The following is a 19,081-nucleotide window of genomic DNA, read 5'->3' on the forward strand; positions in this document are numbered from 1 at the left end:
GGTTGATGTTGGATGTCTTCCTTTGAGGCTTTTCCATCAAATCTTTTTTGCAAGCCTTTGATCCCTGCAGAGGCAGGTGGCTCTCTGTGGGCTCGAGGCCAGCCTGGTCTACATAATGAGTTCCAAGTCATTCAGGGCTCCAGAGACCAGCTTGTGTCTGGTTCCTCCAGCACTAGAGTTACAGAGATTCCTGCCTGTGCCAAGCGTCCATGTGGGTGCAGGGGTGCTGAAATCAGATTCTTATGTTTCTGAGCAAGCTACTTTGCAGCTGAACCATTTTCTATCCCATAATATTTTGTAAGTTTTATAGATAAAAAGTTATGGCAGGTGATGGTGGCACACCTCTTTAATCCCAGCCCTCAGGAGGCAGAGGCAGGTGGAACTCTGAGTTCAAGGCCAGCCTGGTCTACACAGTGAAGGACAGCCAGGGTGGTTACACAAAGAAACCCTGTCTTGAAAACAGTCACAGGAAGTTGCTAAGAAACAGAGAAGTCTTTTCTATTTCCCCAAGTTTTTCTCAGTGATACCATCTTTAAAAGCATCAGGTGTATCTGCACAGGCCAATGTAAAACTGCTGAGACAGTGATACCATCTTTAGAAGCATCAGGTGTGTATCTGCACAAGCCAGTGTAAAACTGCTGAGACTTCAAGCTGCTTTATATGCATCAGGTGCATCTGCATGCAATGCGAAGCAGTGGTGCATCATATGAATGCACCACCTTTGACATCTTGGCTACTGCAGGGTGTTTGGGCCATTTCCAGGTTTTGTCCATTACAAATAACATATGCACATGTGTACATGTGTTTGTGGAAGTAGAGGTTTCATTTCTCCAGAATAGATCCTTCCAGTAGTCTGGTTTGTACTAACCTCATGTGTTGATTCATGCTGTCCCCACAGTATTTAAGGCACAGAGCCTCCATTGCTACAAGGGTAACTCATGTTCGTCCTTTCCCCTTTTCTAACCTGTCGGCCTCTAACCTAGGAGGTTTCTTTAGTTTTGTCATTTTGAATCTTATATGACTCACATGTGGAAGCTTTTCAGATGATTCGTGTTCATTCTTCTGCATTTGCCCCAGCTGTTGGATGTGTCAGTAGCTGCTTTTGCTTTTATTGTTGGGTAGTGTTGCATGGTATAAATGAGCCACTATTGTTAACAGGTTATCTACTTATCTTTGAGCCCTCCTAGCTTTTGCTTCTTACAGATAAAAGTGAGCATTTGGGATAGGTGTCTGGGAATGTGGGATTTCACTTCTCTGGAGCAGAAACGTTGCTGGATTGTGTGGTAATATACCTTTAGTGTTAAAACACTGGCAAAATGTAAAAGTGGCTGTATTGTTTTACATTCCCACTGTCACTATGTGTGTGATTCAGTTTTTCTGAATACCCAGTAGCATTAGATTTTGTTGAAGTTTTTTTTATCATTCTTTTAAATCTTCAGTCATTTTTGACTGTAGATTAAATTTACATTTTCTCAAGGCTGATGACATTGGGCATATTTTCTCATGCATATTTGCCTTTTACACTGAATAAAACATGGTCCTGCACTCTGCATGGCTTGGCACCTTAACCTGACTTAAGGTACTGAGGGAATGAAGAAAGGACAGACAGAGACATACTCCAGAAAAGCTGGGGTCAGGTGGGCTGTGGGCTGTGATGGAGCCACACTAGCTACTGCAACAACCTGGAGTCTCAACACAGTTGTTAAGTACAGCATGGCGAAAGAGTTAGCTAGTCTTGGTAAGGTGTGTCTGTAGCCGAATAGTCTCAAGCCGTAAACATCTGGAGGAAGCTGCATTTGCTAGTCTTTGCATACACTGGCCAATTGTTCCTAAACACTCCCACTTGCCAATATTGTCAACAACTATATTTGAACCAGAGAAAGGCTTTTCCATCACTCTGAGCCTGACTTTGGAGGAAGCCTTCGACAGTTTCCATGGGTCTGAGGCAGTGATCCTTGACATAGCCATGCAATACACATTGATCCAGGACCCCCATTTTCTCTCTATACACTCATCCAAGGCATCCTCAACTCCCAGCAACATAGCTCATCAACTTTCTTTTGGCTTGGTTTCTAATTGTTTTCTTTTAAACAGGAATTTTATATTGACAATTAAAACACTCATTCAGCAAGTAACTTTTTCCCTATTGTGCCTTGTAATTGTCATAAAACAATTCTTGATAAACCTAACAGATTGAAATCACATTTAGTATCTTTTCTGCTTAAAAAGGATTGAAACCAGAAATCAATAGCTGAAAGCAAACTTAAAATGCACAAATACATCAGTTAAACAATGTATTTCTAAATTGCCATGGATAAAACAAACAATTACTAAATATCTTCAGAGAAATATAAATGAGCATTGACAGCATCAAAACTTGTGGGATGTATGAAGTAAACACTTAATTTTGTTTTGTTTTGTTTTATGAACAACTACTCTATACTTGAAAATATAGAGTAAACCCAAAGCTACCATCACACCTGAGATAAACAGACCAGAAAGATGATAGAAAATTAAAGCAACAAAAAAGATGAACAAAATTAAAAATTAGTTATATTGACTAAATAAAACTATTTCTAAACTAAAATGAGAGATGAAAATGGCTCATTGCTTTCACTTTCACAGAAATACAAAGGCTGTAAAAGACTATCTGTACCATTGTGTGCCAACAAAATGCCTTGAAGTACACAAATGGCCTACTTACTCAGTAAGTCAACCTCAACAGCTGTCTGAAGATGACTGTTTCCACGTTATCAGGAGAACTACTTGATTATATCAACTGATACAGAAGTAATGCATTGGGTGCCATTCAGTACTCTTTCTTGGTTAAAAAGAACACGACAAATTAGAAATGTATCTCAGTTACAATTACGTTATATGTGTTGGTCAAGTTAGGGCTTCTATTGCTGTGAAGAGACACCATGACCATGGCAACTCCTATAAAGGAAAACATTTAATCGAGGTGGTAGCTTACAGTAGTTCAGAGGTTTAGTTCATTTTCATCATGTCAGAGAGCATCGTGGCATGCAGGCAGACATGGTGCTGGAGAATTTTGCATCTTATCCAAAGGCAACGGAAGTGAATTGAGATACTGGGTGATACCTTGAGCATATAACCTCAAGCCTACCTCCACCTACCTCCACAGTGACACACTTCCTCCAAGACCACACTTACTCCAACAAAGCCACACCTCCTAATAGTGCCACTCCCTTTGAGGGCCTTTTTCTTTCAAACCACCACATGTGAAAAACTCAGCTGATGTATTCACTGGTAAACAATTGAAACTTCACCTCTAGAATCAATAACAGGCAAGTGTGCCTGCTTTATTATTGACATTCAATATCATAATGCATGTTCTATCTGGAGTAACTAGTCAAGAATAAGAAATAAAACAGCCCAACTGTTCAGAAAGAAACGAAAATCATCTCTTATTACAGGAGGCATAATTTCATATCTAGGAAACCCTATAGGTTCTACAAAGAATTACTAGATATGCTGAGTTGAGATGGTATCTGGAATGAGATGGCAGATTAGCAAACAGGTCTCTCAGCTAGGCATGGTGGCCCATGCCTTTAATCCCACCACTCAAGAGGCAGGGACAGGTAGATCTCTGTGAGTTGGAGGGTAGCCTGGTCTACAGAGTGAGTTCCTGGTCAGACACGACTATACAGAGAAACCCTGTCTCAGAGAGAGAGAGAGGAGAGAGAGAGAGAGAGAGAGAGAGATTGATTCTCTGTGTGACCCCATAAGTGAGAATAGTAGGACTTGTAAACGACGTTTATTCAGAAAAGGGAAAGGAAGAACACCAGGAATCTTAGAGATGCTAGAGGGCAAAGAGAAGCAGAATGCTCAGGGGAGTGGAAACAGCCTGCTGTCCAGCCCAGCTGCTGGAGCTCGGGGAAGCTGAAGCCACAGTCACTAGTCAGGTGGCCCAATCCTGGTGAAATGGAACAAGTTTTCACAAGTGTTAAATCTAGCAGAAGGATTTGGTCTGACTTTGACAAATTAGCCAGCCAGCATTGAAGTCAAAGTTGACTTTGCTGTGTGTGTGTGTGACAAACATTCATTCATCTGTGGAGCCATCTCCCCAGCCCCACTACAAGTTTTTTTTTTTTTTTTTGGTTTTGAGACATGATTTCTGTGTGGCTTTAGAGGCTGTTGTCCTGGAGCTTAGACTAGGCTGGCCTCGAACTCACAGAGATCCTCCTGCCTCTGCCTCCCAAGTGCTGGGATTAAAGGTGTGTGCCACCAGTGCCCGGCTCACTCTAAGTATTTTTAATGTTAACATTTCTAGCTGTAAAGAGGACATATGCGCAAGTAGCTTACTGAACTATTTTATTTGCATAAAACATTAACCCAGGGGTAGACGAGGCCTTCTCTCACTAGTCCTTTCTCTTAGAAAACTAGTGTACAGAGAATTACTCTCTCTTCCTTTTTCCAATTCATACCCCACCTGTGTCAGGTGATTTTAAACTGGGCATATTCAGACAGCTCCATTTCCTGCCCGTCCTCCTGTATCATGGGGTGAAGATACCAGTGCATGTAGCAACAGGGTTTGACGTGATGGTGAAGGTAAATGCATGTGATGAGAAAGAACAATGATTCTGTGAGAAGTGCCTCATTCCAACATGTTTGCAGTGAAAATGGGATACATTTCATTAGTACCAAAAGAGAAGTGAAAGGCTCTGGAGGGGCGGGTCAGCAATTCAGAATGTGTAATACTTCTGCAGAGACTTGAGTTGTTCCCGGGAACCATGCCAGGCAGCTCACACTGCTTTTAGATCCAGCTCCAGAGGATCTACTCCAGAGGGTCTCTTTCGGTACACACACACACACATACACGCACGCGCGCACACACATACTTCAAATTAAAATAAACCCTTTTTTTTTTTTTTTTGGTTTTTACGAGACAGCTCTGTATTGTTTTGGAGGCTATTGGTCCAGCCCGGCCTCGAACTCACAGAGATCCGCCTGCCTCTGCCTTCGGAGTGCTGGGATTAAAGGCGTGCGCCACTGCCGCCCGGCCAAAAATAAACCCTTTTAAAAGGAAGTGGTGAAAGAAACAAAATGGCGGTAGAGCAGTCAAATACCAGTGTCATCTTTAATTTATGCAAACGATCGGACTGAGCTGTCAGTCTCCAGCTTCAGGTAGAACACATACTGTCTCCTGGAGACAGGCTGAGAATGGTTTGGATGAGGTTTTGGCTATTTCAGAAGCTCAGTCAGAGTCTGCCTGTCTTAACATTGTTGATTTTTCAATGTTGTCATTTTGACAAAAACTTGAGAAGTGATACATCACAGTTTTATCAAGTGTAACTTGAATACAGTACTTCAGGATGGACCACCATCCTTGCTCTCATAAGAAAAAAAATCAATTTCCTAATAGTGTTTAAACTAAACCATTTACTATTTCCTTTACAAAAGAATCAGGATATGTGAAATTTAGTCTTTAAAAGAAATAAATCACAATTAAGGCACATGACATTTTCTAGTTCTTTGATGAAGGTGTTATTGAAGGGAAAGGATGCCGTAAGCAAGAATTATTAACTCAAACTTTTTGACAAGAACAATATATTTTGAGAAACGTATACATTTTAAATTTTGACTGTTTTTACAGGTCTGACAGCTGATGCGAGGGTAGTAATAAACAGAGCCAGGGTGGAATGCCAGAGCCATAAGCTTACGGTGGAGGACCCAGTCACCGTGGAGTACATAACTCGCTTCATAGCAACTCTAAAGCAGGTGGGCAGATACTCGTAACACAATTCTTCCTTTGGCTTTCTACTTTCTAGTCATGGGTCCTGTCATAGAAATACTGTAATAGCTCTAAGCGCTTAGTCTACTGAGTGTTAAATTCCTATTCATTCTCAGGATTACTTCATTCACCTATTCGGGTAAAGTGGGCTGCATCAATCACCAGAAATCAACATCAGTTTCAATTCTTGGAATAAGTTTTTAAAGAGAGTGTGAAATTTTTCAAGGGAAATTTTTATACTTGTGCAAACACAATATCATTCTTTGCCCGGCGGTGGTGGCGCACGCCTTTAATCCCAGCACTCAGGAGGCAGAGGCAGGCGGATCTCTGTGAGTTTGAGGCCAGCCTGGTCTACAAAGCTATACAGAGAAATTCTGTCTCAAAAAACCAATACATATATATATATATATGTATGTATAAAGTTTTGTGAAGAACATATTTATGATTTCACCTGCAAACAGGTTTAGAGATGCTCTCTTCTGAAGCTATGCGTGGCCATATCACTGAAAGCTGGGAGTTAGTGTGCATATAGGCCTGAGGTTTCACTTCTGTTTGCATACTGTGTGTGTGGTGGCCGACTCTCCTTCCTGGATATTCTCTTGCAGCTATAACGTTAGAAACTTGAGCATCTCTGATGGTCATTTGATAATGGGCATCACTTCAATTTCTTTCTTGTTCTCTCTGCTACCCTAACATTATTCTGTTTTGGTCCTGGCTTATTTTGTTTTTGTTTTGTTTTGTTTTTTGTTTTTTAAATTGTACTGTTAAGTTTTAGTAGGGGGTTCCTAAATTGGAGATTATAATTGATTTTTAAGGCTCTTATTATATGTACCAAACTGTCTTCTAGAAGGATTGAGTTAGTTTTTATTGTGCAACCAGCTATCCCAGAGGATTCACCAATGTAGTTTTTCATTTTTCTTTGTTTTGTAAGTGTTATGTAATGTTATTGTTGCTTTAATTTGTGTTTCACAATTAGTGAGACTGAATTTTCCACATGCTGGTCTACTCTTTATTTCTACTTGTGTAAATTGTCCTTCAACAGGAATATTTTTTTTTGCTACCTAACCTTGAGCAGGATGCTCCCTGTAAAGATTTGTGTCAGTTTATCTTGTCTTTAAAACGTATTTTTAAATTACACTTACTTATTCTGGGGGCAGGGACGTGTGTCACAGTATACACATAGAGGACAACCTGCAGGTGGGTCCTGGTGACAAAACTCAGGTCACCTTTACCCACTGAGCCATCTCACCAGGCCTACATTCCCTTTTCCAACCTGTTTCCGAACTTAAAGGTATTCGTGTCGATATGTCTTGTATATTGAGTAAATTCCTCCACGTCTGTCCTATCCCCTGTCTTCCCTCCCATCCCCAACCCCCTAGCTCCCTCTGCTCTATGCAGATTCTCCTCTACCTTCATGTCATGTATGTACATGCTTCTTGTCTATATAAAACATGAACCAAAAGTAAGAGAAAACGTGTCATTTTGTCTCTTTAAGACTGGCATAATTCACTTAATATGATGGTTTCCAGCTCTATTCATTATCCTACAAAAGACATAATTGGTTCTTCTTCGTGGTTAGGACATTCTGTATGCATGCATACCGTATTTTCTTGACCCTTACTTTCTGTTAACAAACAGTTCTTAAGGGTAAATTGTAAAAGCTGTAATGTTAAGATTGAGTCGTGGCTCTCCTATATCTTACTGCCTTTAAGAGAAGATTCCTTTGCATTTCTTTGCCTCTCCTTACATGCGAATGAGTGTTAGAATGCACCTGCTTTGCTGGCTTGCACCTTTACCTGCTCTGGCAGAGCAGATACCCTGGTTCTACATGGAGATTTTTTTCATAGTCTCTTTGTAAATCCAAATACTAAGTTTTTGGGATGAATAACATATATCAAATCACTGTTTTGATTTTTAAAAGGTTTGTTTCTTTGTTTTAGAAGAAATTACAAAACTTTTGTATTTCTACTTTTGTATTTTGTTTCAATTTTCTCAGTTATTAAAAAGGAATCTACCAAACAGTAAGACACAGAACAGCATACATGCAAGGTTCTTAAGTGTGGTTTTTAAGGTCCCTTCTGGAGAAATCAAGGCTTTGAATGGACTAAGGAAACACAGTTGTAAGTCTGTGACAATAAGATTGCCACTGGGGGACTGGGCCTCTGGGACAGAGATAACACACATTCACCTACTTATTTAACTTGGTTTATGGGACTTTTTCACTAAGATGAAGATTGAACAACTAAGTTTAAAGGTCTTTCTCCTAAGATAATATGTAAAGGCATCTACATCATACCTTAGTGCAAACAGAAACATTAGACAGTGCAAAGGAATTCAACATAACCTTGATTTAAAAAGAGAACATTTATGTTCATAGCTCAGTTGTATACATTCAAAAATCAAGCATTGCTTGCAAAACATGAAATATAATAAACTTGAAAAACAAGAAAATAGATCCATATCTCGATAGCCTGAAAGAAAGCCACTAAGAATCTGTTTCAACCCACAGAATTATACAGAACTACATCCAGCTAGAATTAAGTAAGGTTACCTACATATTTAGTCCTTAGCTTTCTGACAGGGCTGCCTCTTCATAGGAATGGTCTCAGTGAGAATGACGCTCTTTGGAACACAAATCCAGGAAGTTCCCTGTCATTAGAGTGATAAGAAATAGAATTGGTTTCAGTGTTACATTGTCCATGGGGGAGATGTGTGCTTTTTTTTCAAGAGAAACAAAAGATTCCTTTTCTTTGAGACTGAAGAAAATGACCCAGTGTACAGAGCACAGTGCATATTTGATAGCAATATTATCAAGTAGGAGTAGCCCCTAACAGTAACTGCAGTGTCCCTCAAGGCAAGCAAGGGTGTGCTTCCAAAGCACAGCTCATTAACTGAGCTTCCCTGGCAGCAAAGCAAATGCCCAGTCCTCTGCTGAGTCAGAAAGATTGCACACTGTCTTAGTCACGGTTCTATTGCTGTGAAGACACACTGTCACCATGGCAACTCTTACTAAAGAAAGCATTTAATTGGGGCTGGCTTACAGTTTCAGAGGCTTAGTCCATTGTTATCATGAAGAGCCTGACACTACACAGGCAGACTTGGTGCTGGAGAAGTAGCTGAGAGTTCTACATCCTGATCTGCAGGAAGCAAGGAGAGAGAGACCTCAAATCCTATTCTCCAGTGTCACACTTTCTCCAACAAGGCCACACCCACTCCAGTAAGGCCACACCTCCTAATCATTGTCAAATGATATAATGATGCTCCTATGAGGACCATTCTTATACAGAGCAGACAGAACATGTTTTAAAACCATGCTGTGGCCAGGCGGTGGTGGTATACGCCTTTAATCCCAGCACTCGGGAGGCAGAGGCAGGCGGATCTCTGTGAGTTCGAGGCCAGGCTGGACCGATAGCCTTCAAAACAATACAGAGAAACCCTGTCTCATAAAAACCAAAAAAAAAAAAAAAAAAAAGAGCTAGTTCTAGGGCAGCCTCCAAAGCCACAAAGAAACCCTGTCTCGAAAAAACAAAAAAACAAAAGCAACAACAAAAAAGACCATGCTGGGTGGGCTGAAGCCTGAGATGCATTTAATATGAAAGCGGAAGAGGGAAGGAAGGCACCCAGGAAAGGAGGGCAAGGAAGTGGGGGACCCTGTGGGGGAAGGGGTGACTTAGACCAAAGTTAATGACAGATGTATATGAAATGATTCAGTGAGACGCATTAGTTTGTATGTTAACCTACAATTTTAATTTAAAAATGGAAAATAATAAAAGTTGGGTAGGGAACTTTTAAGAAAAATAAGATACATAAGCACATTTGTGACTATATTTTATAGATTGTATACATTAATTTCTTTAAAATGTCATTATGAATTAACAGTTGTCAAGAAACACTAAAAAATGTATACAATAAAATATGAAAAGTAGGGGCTGGAGAGATGACTCAGTGGTTAAGAGCTCTTAGCAGAGGACTGGAATTTGGTGCTTAGCAGCTCATAACTCCAGCTCCAGGGAATGAATCCTATGCACTCTGGCCTCTAAGAGTTCCTGCACTCAACATGTACATACACATGAAGACATATACATATACATAATTTAAAATACTGAAAATGTTTTGTAAAAAAAGAATCAGAAGAGTAGATAATGTTGATGCTTTGTTTACTGGAATTGTATTAGGTAAATGTAAGTGTCTGTGGTGATTTGAATAAGCATGGCCTCCATAGGCTCACAGACATTAGGAGTGACTATTTAACAGAATTATAATGGTTAGGAGTGTGGCCTTGTTGGAGTAGGTGTGTCACAGGTGCCAGCCCAGGCTTTCTCTCTGTCCAGCTTGCGGATCAGGATGTAATTCTCAGCTACTTCTCTCAGTATCACTCCTGTCTGCTGCCATGCTCCCTGCCTTGATGATAATGGACTAAGCTCTGAAACTGTTAAGCAAACCCCCAATTAAATGCTTTCATTTATAAGAGATATCTTGCTCATGGTGTCCCTTCACAGTAAAAGAATTGTAACTAAGATCGTGTTATAGTAAAAATAAATTTTATTTTTCAGAAGTATACACAGAGCAATGGACGAAGACCTTTTGGTATTTCAGCCTTAATTGTAGGCTTTGATGATGATGGTATCCCAAGATTGTATCAGACAGATCCCTCCGGTACTTACCATGCTTGGAAGGTGAGTAATGAGTTTGGACATTTTTCATAGAAGTTGTCAAATATATGTAAATGCTTTATTGTTTTCAGGGACATGACAGAATTATGTTGCATTAAAATACTGAGTATGACACCGACTATGAACTGTAGTCATTTAGCTCCTCAGGAATGATGGTTTAAGAAAGTAAAAGATCTTGGTTCAAACCAGTGATGGTGGCACGTGCCTGTAGCCCCAGCTTTTAGAAAGCTGGGGCTGGATAGTTGGTAGGATCCAAGGATAGCCAGGGTTGCATAGTGAGTTTCAGGTCAGCCTGAGGGAGATCTTGTCTTAGAAAACAAAACAACAACAACAACAACAAAAACTCTAAACAAATGAATTAAAACCACACTAAAGTTTGAGTTCTATTAACATTTTCATACATGGATTTCATTGGACTCCATTCGTATTTGTCCTTCCATTACCTGCCCCCCCCCCCGTCCTTATCAGGGTTACCCATCATTGTCTGTAAAAGACCTTTTAGATCAGGATGGCCAAGAAGCTTGGCGGACTTACTGCTAATTCTGTAGGTCAGGGGTAGGAAACAATTTACAGCAACCAACCCAAAATGAATTGTTAAATGATTTTACAACTGCCTCGTGCTCCAAGAACAGATGGGTTCTATGACTGAGTGAGTCTCTTCAGGCCTGCAAGCTGACTCAGTCTAATAGCTGGACATTGTGGTATCATATCAATCCAGAAATACTGATACCTTTACTGCCTGCATGTGAATTAAATGGGAGGGGGGAAGGTCTGTTCTGGGCAGTAAAGACTGAGGCATCTTGCAAATGTTACCAAGTGAGTAAATATAACCATAACTTAAAAGAACACTCGGGAACTTCACTGCCTCTCTAGCAGGTGAACCACTGCGAAATTTGGTCACTAAGCTGACTTATTTAAAGATTCTGCTCCTCATGTCACCAATTGCAGATTGAGACCTCATCCATACTTAGAAAAATCCCTAAGAGTTAGTTCCCCATTCCTATTCCTTTGATATTCTCAGTACTTCCTCGGAATCTCTATAATGGGCAAGATCAAACATCTGGAACCCAATTAAAAATGTTAGGTCAGTACTCATGTGATTGGCCCAGATCACTGTATGTTCTCACCTTCATTCCCTTTGTATATATGAGGCTACTTGTGCCTCTATGACCCAAAGGAAAAACTGGCAACAGATAACAGTTCCCTTTGTGTGTGTACATAATGCCGATTCAGTGTGGTAAAGCTGCTGGTGCCTCAGCCCCAAGCCTTACTGTTACTCACCTTACTCTCCACCAACATGAATTTGCCATGAATAAACAAGCACATTTAACCTACATGTGAGTCACCTTCAATGAAATAGTCAATGCTGTTAACCCTGCTGGAAAATCTTGGCTACATGCACAGTGCTTTAGCATTTTGTGTGATAGAATGACCATACAACACATCTGCAAGTACAGTGGGGATTACTCTGAGAAAACAATCAGGCTATTCTTTCACAGCCCGTGCTTAATGGAGCTTCATTTGTGTCTGATAGAACAGACAGCAATGGTGTTTATTCACATATGGAATTTGGCAGGGCATGTTCTCAGGACTGAAAGACTCAGGCTTGTTTTGTGCAGAAAACATCAGATAATATTTGTTGCTAATGATACAATTCAAGGTTTAAAGCAAAATTTAGAAAACATGTATTTATCACAATGCACCCTACAGTTTCTCAGTATTCCTTTGATGAGACTGTTGGTAAAATGAACGAGTATAACTATTTGATATTTTAGAAATGAGATAGGTCAAAAATTAGAATATCGTTATAATTCAGTGAGCCAATGTTTTTCAGGTGACCAAGGCCCAGTATAAAAGATCTATTCAAAACAACTAATGACTGTTGAGTGTTCAAAGTTAAAACTGATCATAGCACTATGAGCTGAGTCAAGATAATAAAAGATTTGATCCTACCCTGAACTGTATATAGGGTTCAGGCCAGCTTAGGGAGGAGCCTTTGCAAAATACAAAGCAAAATTAAAAACAAAAACATGGCAATACTATCACTATCAACAACAAAATCATAAGGGAATGCAGGGCTTTTCTGTTTGTCTTAAACAGGATCTTTCTGTGTAGTCCATGCTGGCCTAGAACTCATGTTTCAGCTTATTGTCTACTGAGGTTATAGGCATGTACCACCATATCCTACCAAGAAATTTTAAATTTACTTTAAAATAATAGCCAAGATACATTAGTGTAAACAGTTTAAAACATTCCCTTTTGTGGTTCCAGATTCTAACCTGTAATTAACTGTTACAAAGCAACTACCTTGAGTGGAATTTGAACACTTCACTGAGAAGGACATTAAAATGTCCTTTCCTAACACTTGAATGAAGCTATAATTCGACTAAAGTAATAGTATTTAAAACAGTGAATGTGAAACAACACATAGAAAAATTCTGCTTTTTAGTGTCTGTGTGTGCATGTGCATTCAACCTTTTAGAGATGTATTTTTTCTTATGTGTATGGGTGTTCTGCTTGCATGTGTGTCTGTGTACCGTGTGCATATCTGATACCAGGAGTGAGAGTCTCATCCTTTGTAACTGGGCTGCAGTTGGTTGTTTGGTTGCCATGTGACTGCTTGGAATTGAACTCTCATCCTCTGGAAGGGGCATCTAGTACTCCTAGCTGCTGAGCCATCTCCCTGGTCCTGAAGTCTACTCTAAAAGTTATTTTGTTTTTAATTGAATGTTAAAATATAAGTATGTCATTTTCTTTCTTTCCTCTCCCAACATCTGCTCCCTTATCCTGCTCCCTCAAATCATGGCATCTTTTTCTTTATTCTTGTTACATACATATGTATATGTGTGTCTGTGTGTATATGAGTCCATTTAATGTTGCTTGTATGTATGTTTTAGGGTTAGTCATTTTGTATTGGATCAACCATGGGCTTATCTCTAGGAAAGACTAATTCTACTTCTCTCAGCACATGTTGGTTGCCAGTAACTTTTTACAGAGGTGGCCCTATGAGATTTGTCCTATCCACGTTGGCATGTGCACACAGAAGAGGTGACTTAGCTGTGTTTCTCATCTCATAGGCACGGAAATTAGGTCCCACTTTAAAAACGCTATTTAGTTCGGCATGCCTTTAATCCCAGCACTCGGGAGGCAGAGGCAAGTGGATCTCTGTGAGTTCGAGACCAGCCTGATCTACAAGAGCTAGTTCCGATAGACCCAAGAGAAACCCTGTCTTGAAAAAAAAAGCTATTTAACCTTAATTATCCCACCAAACATCTTAGCTTCAAAACTAGTCACATTGAATGGTTGGGACTTCAACTTAGGAATTTGAGGGAATATAATTCAAATTCTAGTAAGTTGATACCAGTGCTATTATTATGAATTTAATTGTATTTTCCACAGCGGGGTTGGGGAAAGGGAAACTATGTGAGGGTTTTGTAAGAAAGCAGCTGTCTTAAAGCAGTTTGTAATTCAAGTCTCCGTCTTTGAGGACAGTTTTTGTTGCTTAAACCGCCAAGTTGGTGGTATTTGTAATGGCAGACCAAAAAGATTAGTACAACAAATGGGCCTGTTATGTTAAGTGAATTGAGTATTTTATCATTGTTTATTATATTTATTGGGTCTGTATTTCATTTTATACCATAGTATTTATATGCTACGTAAACTAGCTTGCTGCAATTTTGTGATAAGAGACTGAGGATGCCCGAGTCAGAAACACTACAACTCGTGTGACATGAGGAACAGCATATTTGCATGGATTGCCCTTGACCTCCAACCTCACAGGGTTAATGGAATGAATCTGTTCAAGTCTCAGCAGCAGGAAGGAGAGCAGAACCCTAACAGGAATGGGGCAGGGCAAGATACATCCCCCAAAGACATCCCCTCCCCACCCCATCCCACCTTTCCCAACCAGGATCTGCCTTCCACAGCCCCACCACACCCCGCTAGTCTGCTCGGATTTTGAATTCGTTAACTGAATAAACCCAGCACCACACCAGAGAAGGTGGTTGTGTCTGTAAAGGCCCTCAGCTCCTTCAGAATGTGCCCTGCAGACATCTACAGGTTTGTTAATCCAGTCAGGTTGACAAGATTAATTGTCCCAGGACCCCTGGAGCTTTCAACAATGACTGGTAAATCACACACACTCACTCACCTTGTCGTGCTTGGTAATATTTTGGAGTGTAAACTGCTGATTTCTAATAGGAATAAGCGCACTTAAAAGAGGAAGACCAATGGTAAGTGACGTAGCTTTGCTACAAGCCACACTGTCTCCGTGCTTGGGTGTGTGGTCCTGTTGTCAACAGGATGACTCTTAAATGCTAAGTCAGATCTGCTGGAAGCCTATCCTGAATCCCCTGCAACTCCCAACAGATTCCAAAGCTCTTCCCGGTTTGGGAGCCTCATTTATCTGGGTCTTCTCAGCGGCGCACCCACACCTGGGCTCAGCCACACTGGTGCCTTCTGTTCTGTGGCAGAGTGTACCTTCCTCGGAGTTTCTGTCTTTTGTTTTCCCACAGTCTTTCCCCTGCTTTGAGCTTTCTTCTCAGAGATGTATGCATGGCTGCTGTCTTGTTTTGAGGATGCCCCTTCTAACCAGCCGTCCATGAAGGCAGCCCATGCCCAGTGCCCTTCTCTTCTTGGTTTATTTTCTGATGTCCACATGCTATTCCCTTGTTTACTGTCTGTCTCCCCATGTCCCACTGGACTTGAAGCTATCTTAGGACAGGGGCTGCTGTCTATGTCTTATGTTACTGAACCACTAGTGTTCGGATCTTGCATTCAAGAAGGGCATTAGTTATAGTTAATGAATAAACAAGGAAAGTATATAACATTATCTACTTGAATCTCAGCTGGAAGTATTCTCTTGAACTTTTGAAACCTTATCAATTCTTATTCTTTTCTAATTATTTCCTCTATTACATAAAAATGTACTAGAGAAAGTTTGTGCTAGCCTTGAAGATTTATGGAAAATACTAATCATATATTTTATGATGAAGAACTATGACTTTCACATTATTACATTCTGAATTTCTTTTATCTTAATACTGTATAACTGATTTTTAAAAGTAATATTTAGTAACATTTGATTATAAAAATTGAATATGTGACTGAAGTAGTTCTGAAGTATATATGTCTAAATATGTACCCACAAAATTATACATGCTTATAAAAATCTGTTTTTCATTTATATATGGCTTATAAATTTTTTCGTATATTCTTGACCAACGAGATGGAGCACAGCCATAGAGAGTACATTAGCCATAGTTTATTACAGAGGCAAGAGAGCAAGAGGGGGAGGAGAGAGAAGGATGAAGGGAGGGAGAGGGTGGCAAAGGGCAAAAGAGGAAGGAAGCAAGAGGGAGAGCAGAGAGCAGTAAGAGGGTGGAAGTGGGCGGGGTCTGTCTCTTAAAGGGGCCTTTACACCTGCGTGCAGACAAATTCACATGGAACCCAGGACTAGCCAGAGTACTGCCTGAGTGCATTCCTTGAGGTAACAGGGCAGGCCAGTTTACTGAATGCCTGAACCTTTCAAATACTAGTATGGGTGACGTGGTTATTAATGAAAAGATTATCATATACCACTTTGTCAGGAAACTCACTTTCATAGACTAAGGCCCCATCACTAATGGTACTGATGATTTGGGGACATGTTTTGCTGTTTTCAACATTGGCCATAGTGCTTAAAATTGAGAAATACTATGTTGTATGTCTTTAAGATCATACTTTCTCCCAGTGTACTTGGAGGAGGTGTTTCTCTAAAAGACATGAGTGTTTCATTATTGAAGCACTTTTAGGTCTTCCCAAAAGCACTGGGGATATTTTTAAGTGGTTAACTTCATAGTTAACTAGTCCCTTCAGTTTTTCTTTTTTGCTGCTGTTGTTTTTGAAACAGGCTTTCTCTGTGTAGCCCTAGCCATCCTGGAACTCACTATATAGACCAGGCTGGTCTTGAGCTCACAGAGATCCATCTGCCCCTGCATCTCGGGTGTTGGGATTAAAGACATGAGCCACCACATCTTTCCACTCTAGACTCTGGTCATCTATGGAACCTACTTTGTAAGCTGATGCCTTAAAGAGCAAACCCTGGGGCTGGAAAGATTTTATTGTTTAAGTTAAAAGATGTTTATGAACATTGGTGTTTTGCCTGTGTGTATGTCTGTGTGAGGGTGTCAGATCTTGGAGTTATAGACAGTTGTTAGCCTCCATGCTGGGAATTGAACACAGGTCCCCTGGAAAGACCAGTGAGTGCTCTTAACTGCTGAGCCATTTCCCTAGCCCTGAAAAGATTAAAAAGAAAAAAGAAAAAGGTTAAAAATATTTGTCCTTTTATGTGAACAGATGCTTTGTCTATGTACTTACGTGCACCACATGCATGCCTGCTTTCTGTGGAGACCAGAAGGTGTAAGACAGCCCAGTACAACTGGAGCTATGAGTGATTATGAGCCACCATGTCGGTTCTGTGAATTGAACCTAAATTCTTTGCAAGAGCAACAAGAACTCTTCACTTCGGAGCCACCTCTCCAGCCCCCTTTTTTTTTTTTTTCGAGACAGGGTTTCTCTGTATTGTTTTGGAGGCTATCCTTGAACTAGCTCTGTAGACCAGGTTGGCCTCGAACTCACAGAGATCCGCCTACCTCTGCCTCCCGAGTGCTGAGATTAAAGGCGTGTGCCCATTATTAATGTGTGCACATGCTTATGCATGTGGGATCCCACGTGTGCCACAAGGTCACGAGTTGGTTTTTGATACGTTTCTATACCCCAATGTTAAGTCTCTCCAACGATGCAATAAGTTAGATCAGGCCGAAGTAAAGTCTAGGTTTTAACCTGAGCCAAGTATTCTTGGGTGATCCCAGGGGCAGAGGAGAAACCATGAGGGAAGGAGAACCACGTGGCAATAGGCGTGGTCTTGAGCAAGTGGGAGGAGCTGATCCTTGGCAGGCTTCGTCAGGGGCGGGGTCTGGAATGGGAGGAGTGAGGCTAAGTGATGTGTCCACCTAAATGGTTTTATTCCAGCTTGCAGTGTGTTTGGGAGATAGAGGTCAGGTCTCCAGAGCTGTAAACACTTTCGTCAAGCCTTGGGGGCCCATCCTGTCAGACTCTCAAGGAATTCTGAAGGATATTTAATGGAAACATCTAACTCATTATTATTAAAAGCACGTGGCTTACCTCGTTTTCTGTTGTATATATTTCAAAATTCATAAGAATTGTTACTAATGTTATATATTATAAATAAAGTTTCTAATTTCTACATCTTTTTAAGCTCTTATCCATATTTATAATTAAATATGATCATATCTAGCCCCATTCTACTTTCCATGACTCCTCAACTTGTCACCCTCCTGTGGTGTTTTGTTTATGATACAACAAACAAAAGCTTGCCTGAAGATCAGAGTGCAAAGTTAGCCACACTTGTTAGCCATGCAGGCCAGGCAGTGGTGGTACACACCGTTAATTCCAGGACTGACTGAGGAGACAGAGGCAGACGGATGTCTGTTAGTTCAAGGCCTTTAATCCCAACACTAGAGATGAGTATAAGGTGCTAGGGGCAGAAACTGAGGGTGTTCTGAGGTTTGATGGAGAGCAGTGCAGTCTGGGTGAGTCTGAGGAGCAATGCGGTTGGGAGCAGTCTGAAGTTTGATGGATCGCCTATTTGGTCTGAGCGTTGGTAGAGGTGCGACCTCTCTAGTGGCTTGGATGCTTGCTTCTCCATCTTCAGTTTTTTTTTGTTTGTTTGTTTGTTTTGTTTTGTTTTGTTTTTCAAGACAGGGTTTCTCTGTGGCTTTGGAGGCTGTCCTGGAACTAGCTCTTGTAGATCAGGCTGGCCTCGAACTCACAGAGATCCGCCTGCCTCTGCCTCCCAAGTGCTGGGATTAAAGGCGTGCGCCACCAACGCCCGGCGTGTGTGTTTTTTTAAATAACCTGATTTCAATTAATGTTGCCCATATGTGCATGGCTGTGGGGCTAGCTACATCCTCAATAATTATTCTCCTTCCTCCCACTATTTACTGCCATTTGCTTCTTAGTACAGGGTGGGACCTGGAGGTTACCTACCCCATAGGTCTTGCCATAGCCAGCTCATGTCCTTACAGCTTTTCACAGCACTCTTTTCCTGGCCTCTGGCTCTTACATTTTTCTGCCTCACCTTCCATGCTGCTCCCTGAGGCTTGGTGGCAATGGGTAATATGGATGTCATGTTTAGGACTGAGCACTTTGACCACTTAGGCATGTTTCCATTGACTGCTGCCCACTGCACAAAGATGCTTCCCTGACAGAGCTGGAGAGCATCGAGGTCAGTGGGTATGAAGATATTTACAAGGCAGTTTGACAGTTTGGCATTTTGACATTTAGCAAAAAAAAAAAAAAAAATAGCAGGGTTTACCTTTGGGCCTATGACTTCCTAGCCATGACTTTTGATCAGGATTGTAGTACCAGACTTGAATTCCCTCCTGGGAAGCAAAACAATATTAGTTAATCCATAACAATCATGACACTACTGTACCAGTAGACACATCGTGTGTAGCAGGTCCTCTACCTGAAAAGTACCTTCTAGCATTATGAACAATAGCCCACAGAAAGAAAGTTTCCCAGATGATTTGAGATTGATTTCTCTATGTCCTACACTGAAATACCACCTTTCTTTTTCTTATCATATGAT

The 19,081-nt window shown here is 40.8% G+C and overlaps 1 protein-coding gene across 1 annotated transcript in view; it reads left to right on the forward strand.

The window, feature by feature from the left end:
• The window catches only part of Psma8 (proteasome 20S subunit alpha 8), a 46,983-nt gene that overhangs the window by 17,437 nt on the left and 10,465 nt on the right, over window positions 1-19,081 (forward strand). Inside the window, exons 3-4 of the mRNA XM_040757887.1 lie at window positions 5,618-5,742; window positions 10,309-10,431. Coding sequence (XP_040613821.1) covers window positions 5,618-5,742; window positions 10,309-10,431 — 248 coding nt within the window. The remainder of the gene's footprint in view (window positions 1-5,617; window positions 5,743-10,308; window positions 10,432-19,081) is intronic.

Source organism: Mesocricetus auratus, unplaced genomic scaffold, assembly GCF_017639785.1.
Source record: "Mesocricetus auratus isolate SY011 unplaced genomic scaffold, BCM_Maur_2.0 Super-Scaffold_100015, whole genome shotgun sequence".
Lineage (NCBI taxonomy): Eukaryota > Metazoa > Chordata > Mammalia > Rodentia > Cricetidae > Mesocricetus > Mesocricetus auratus.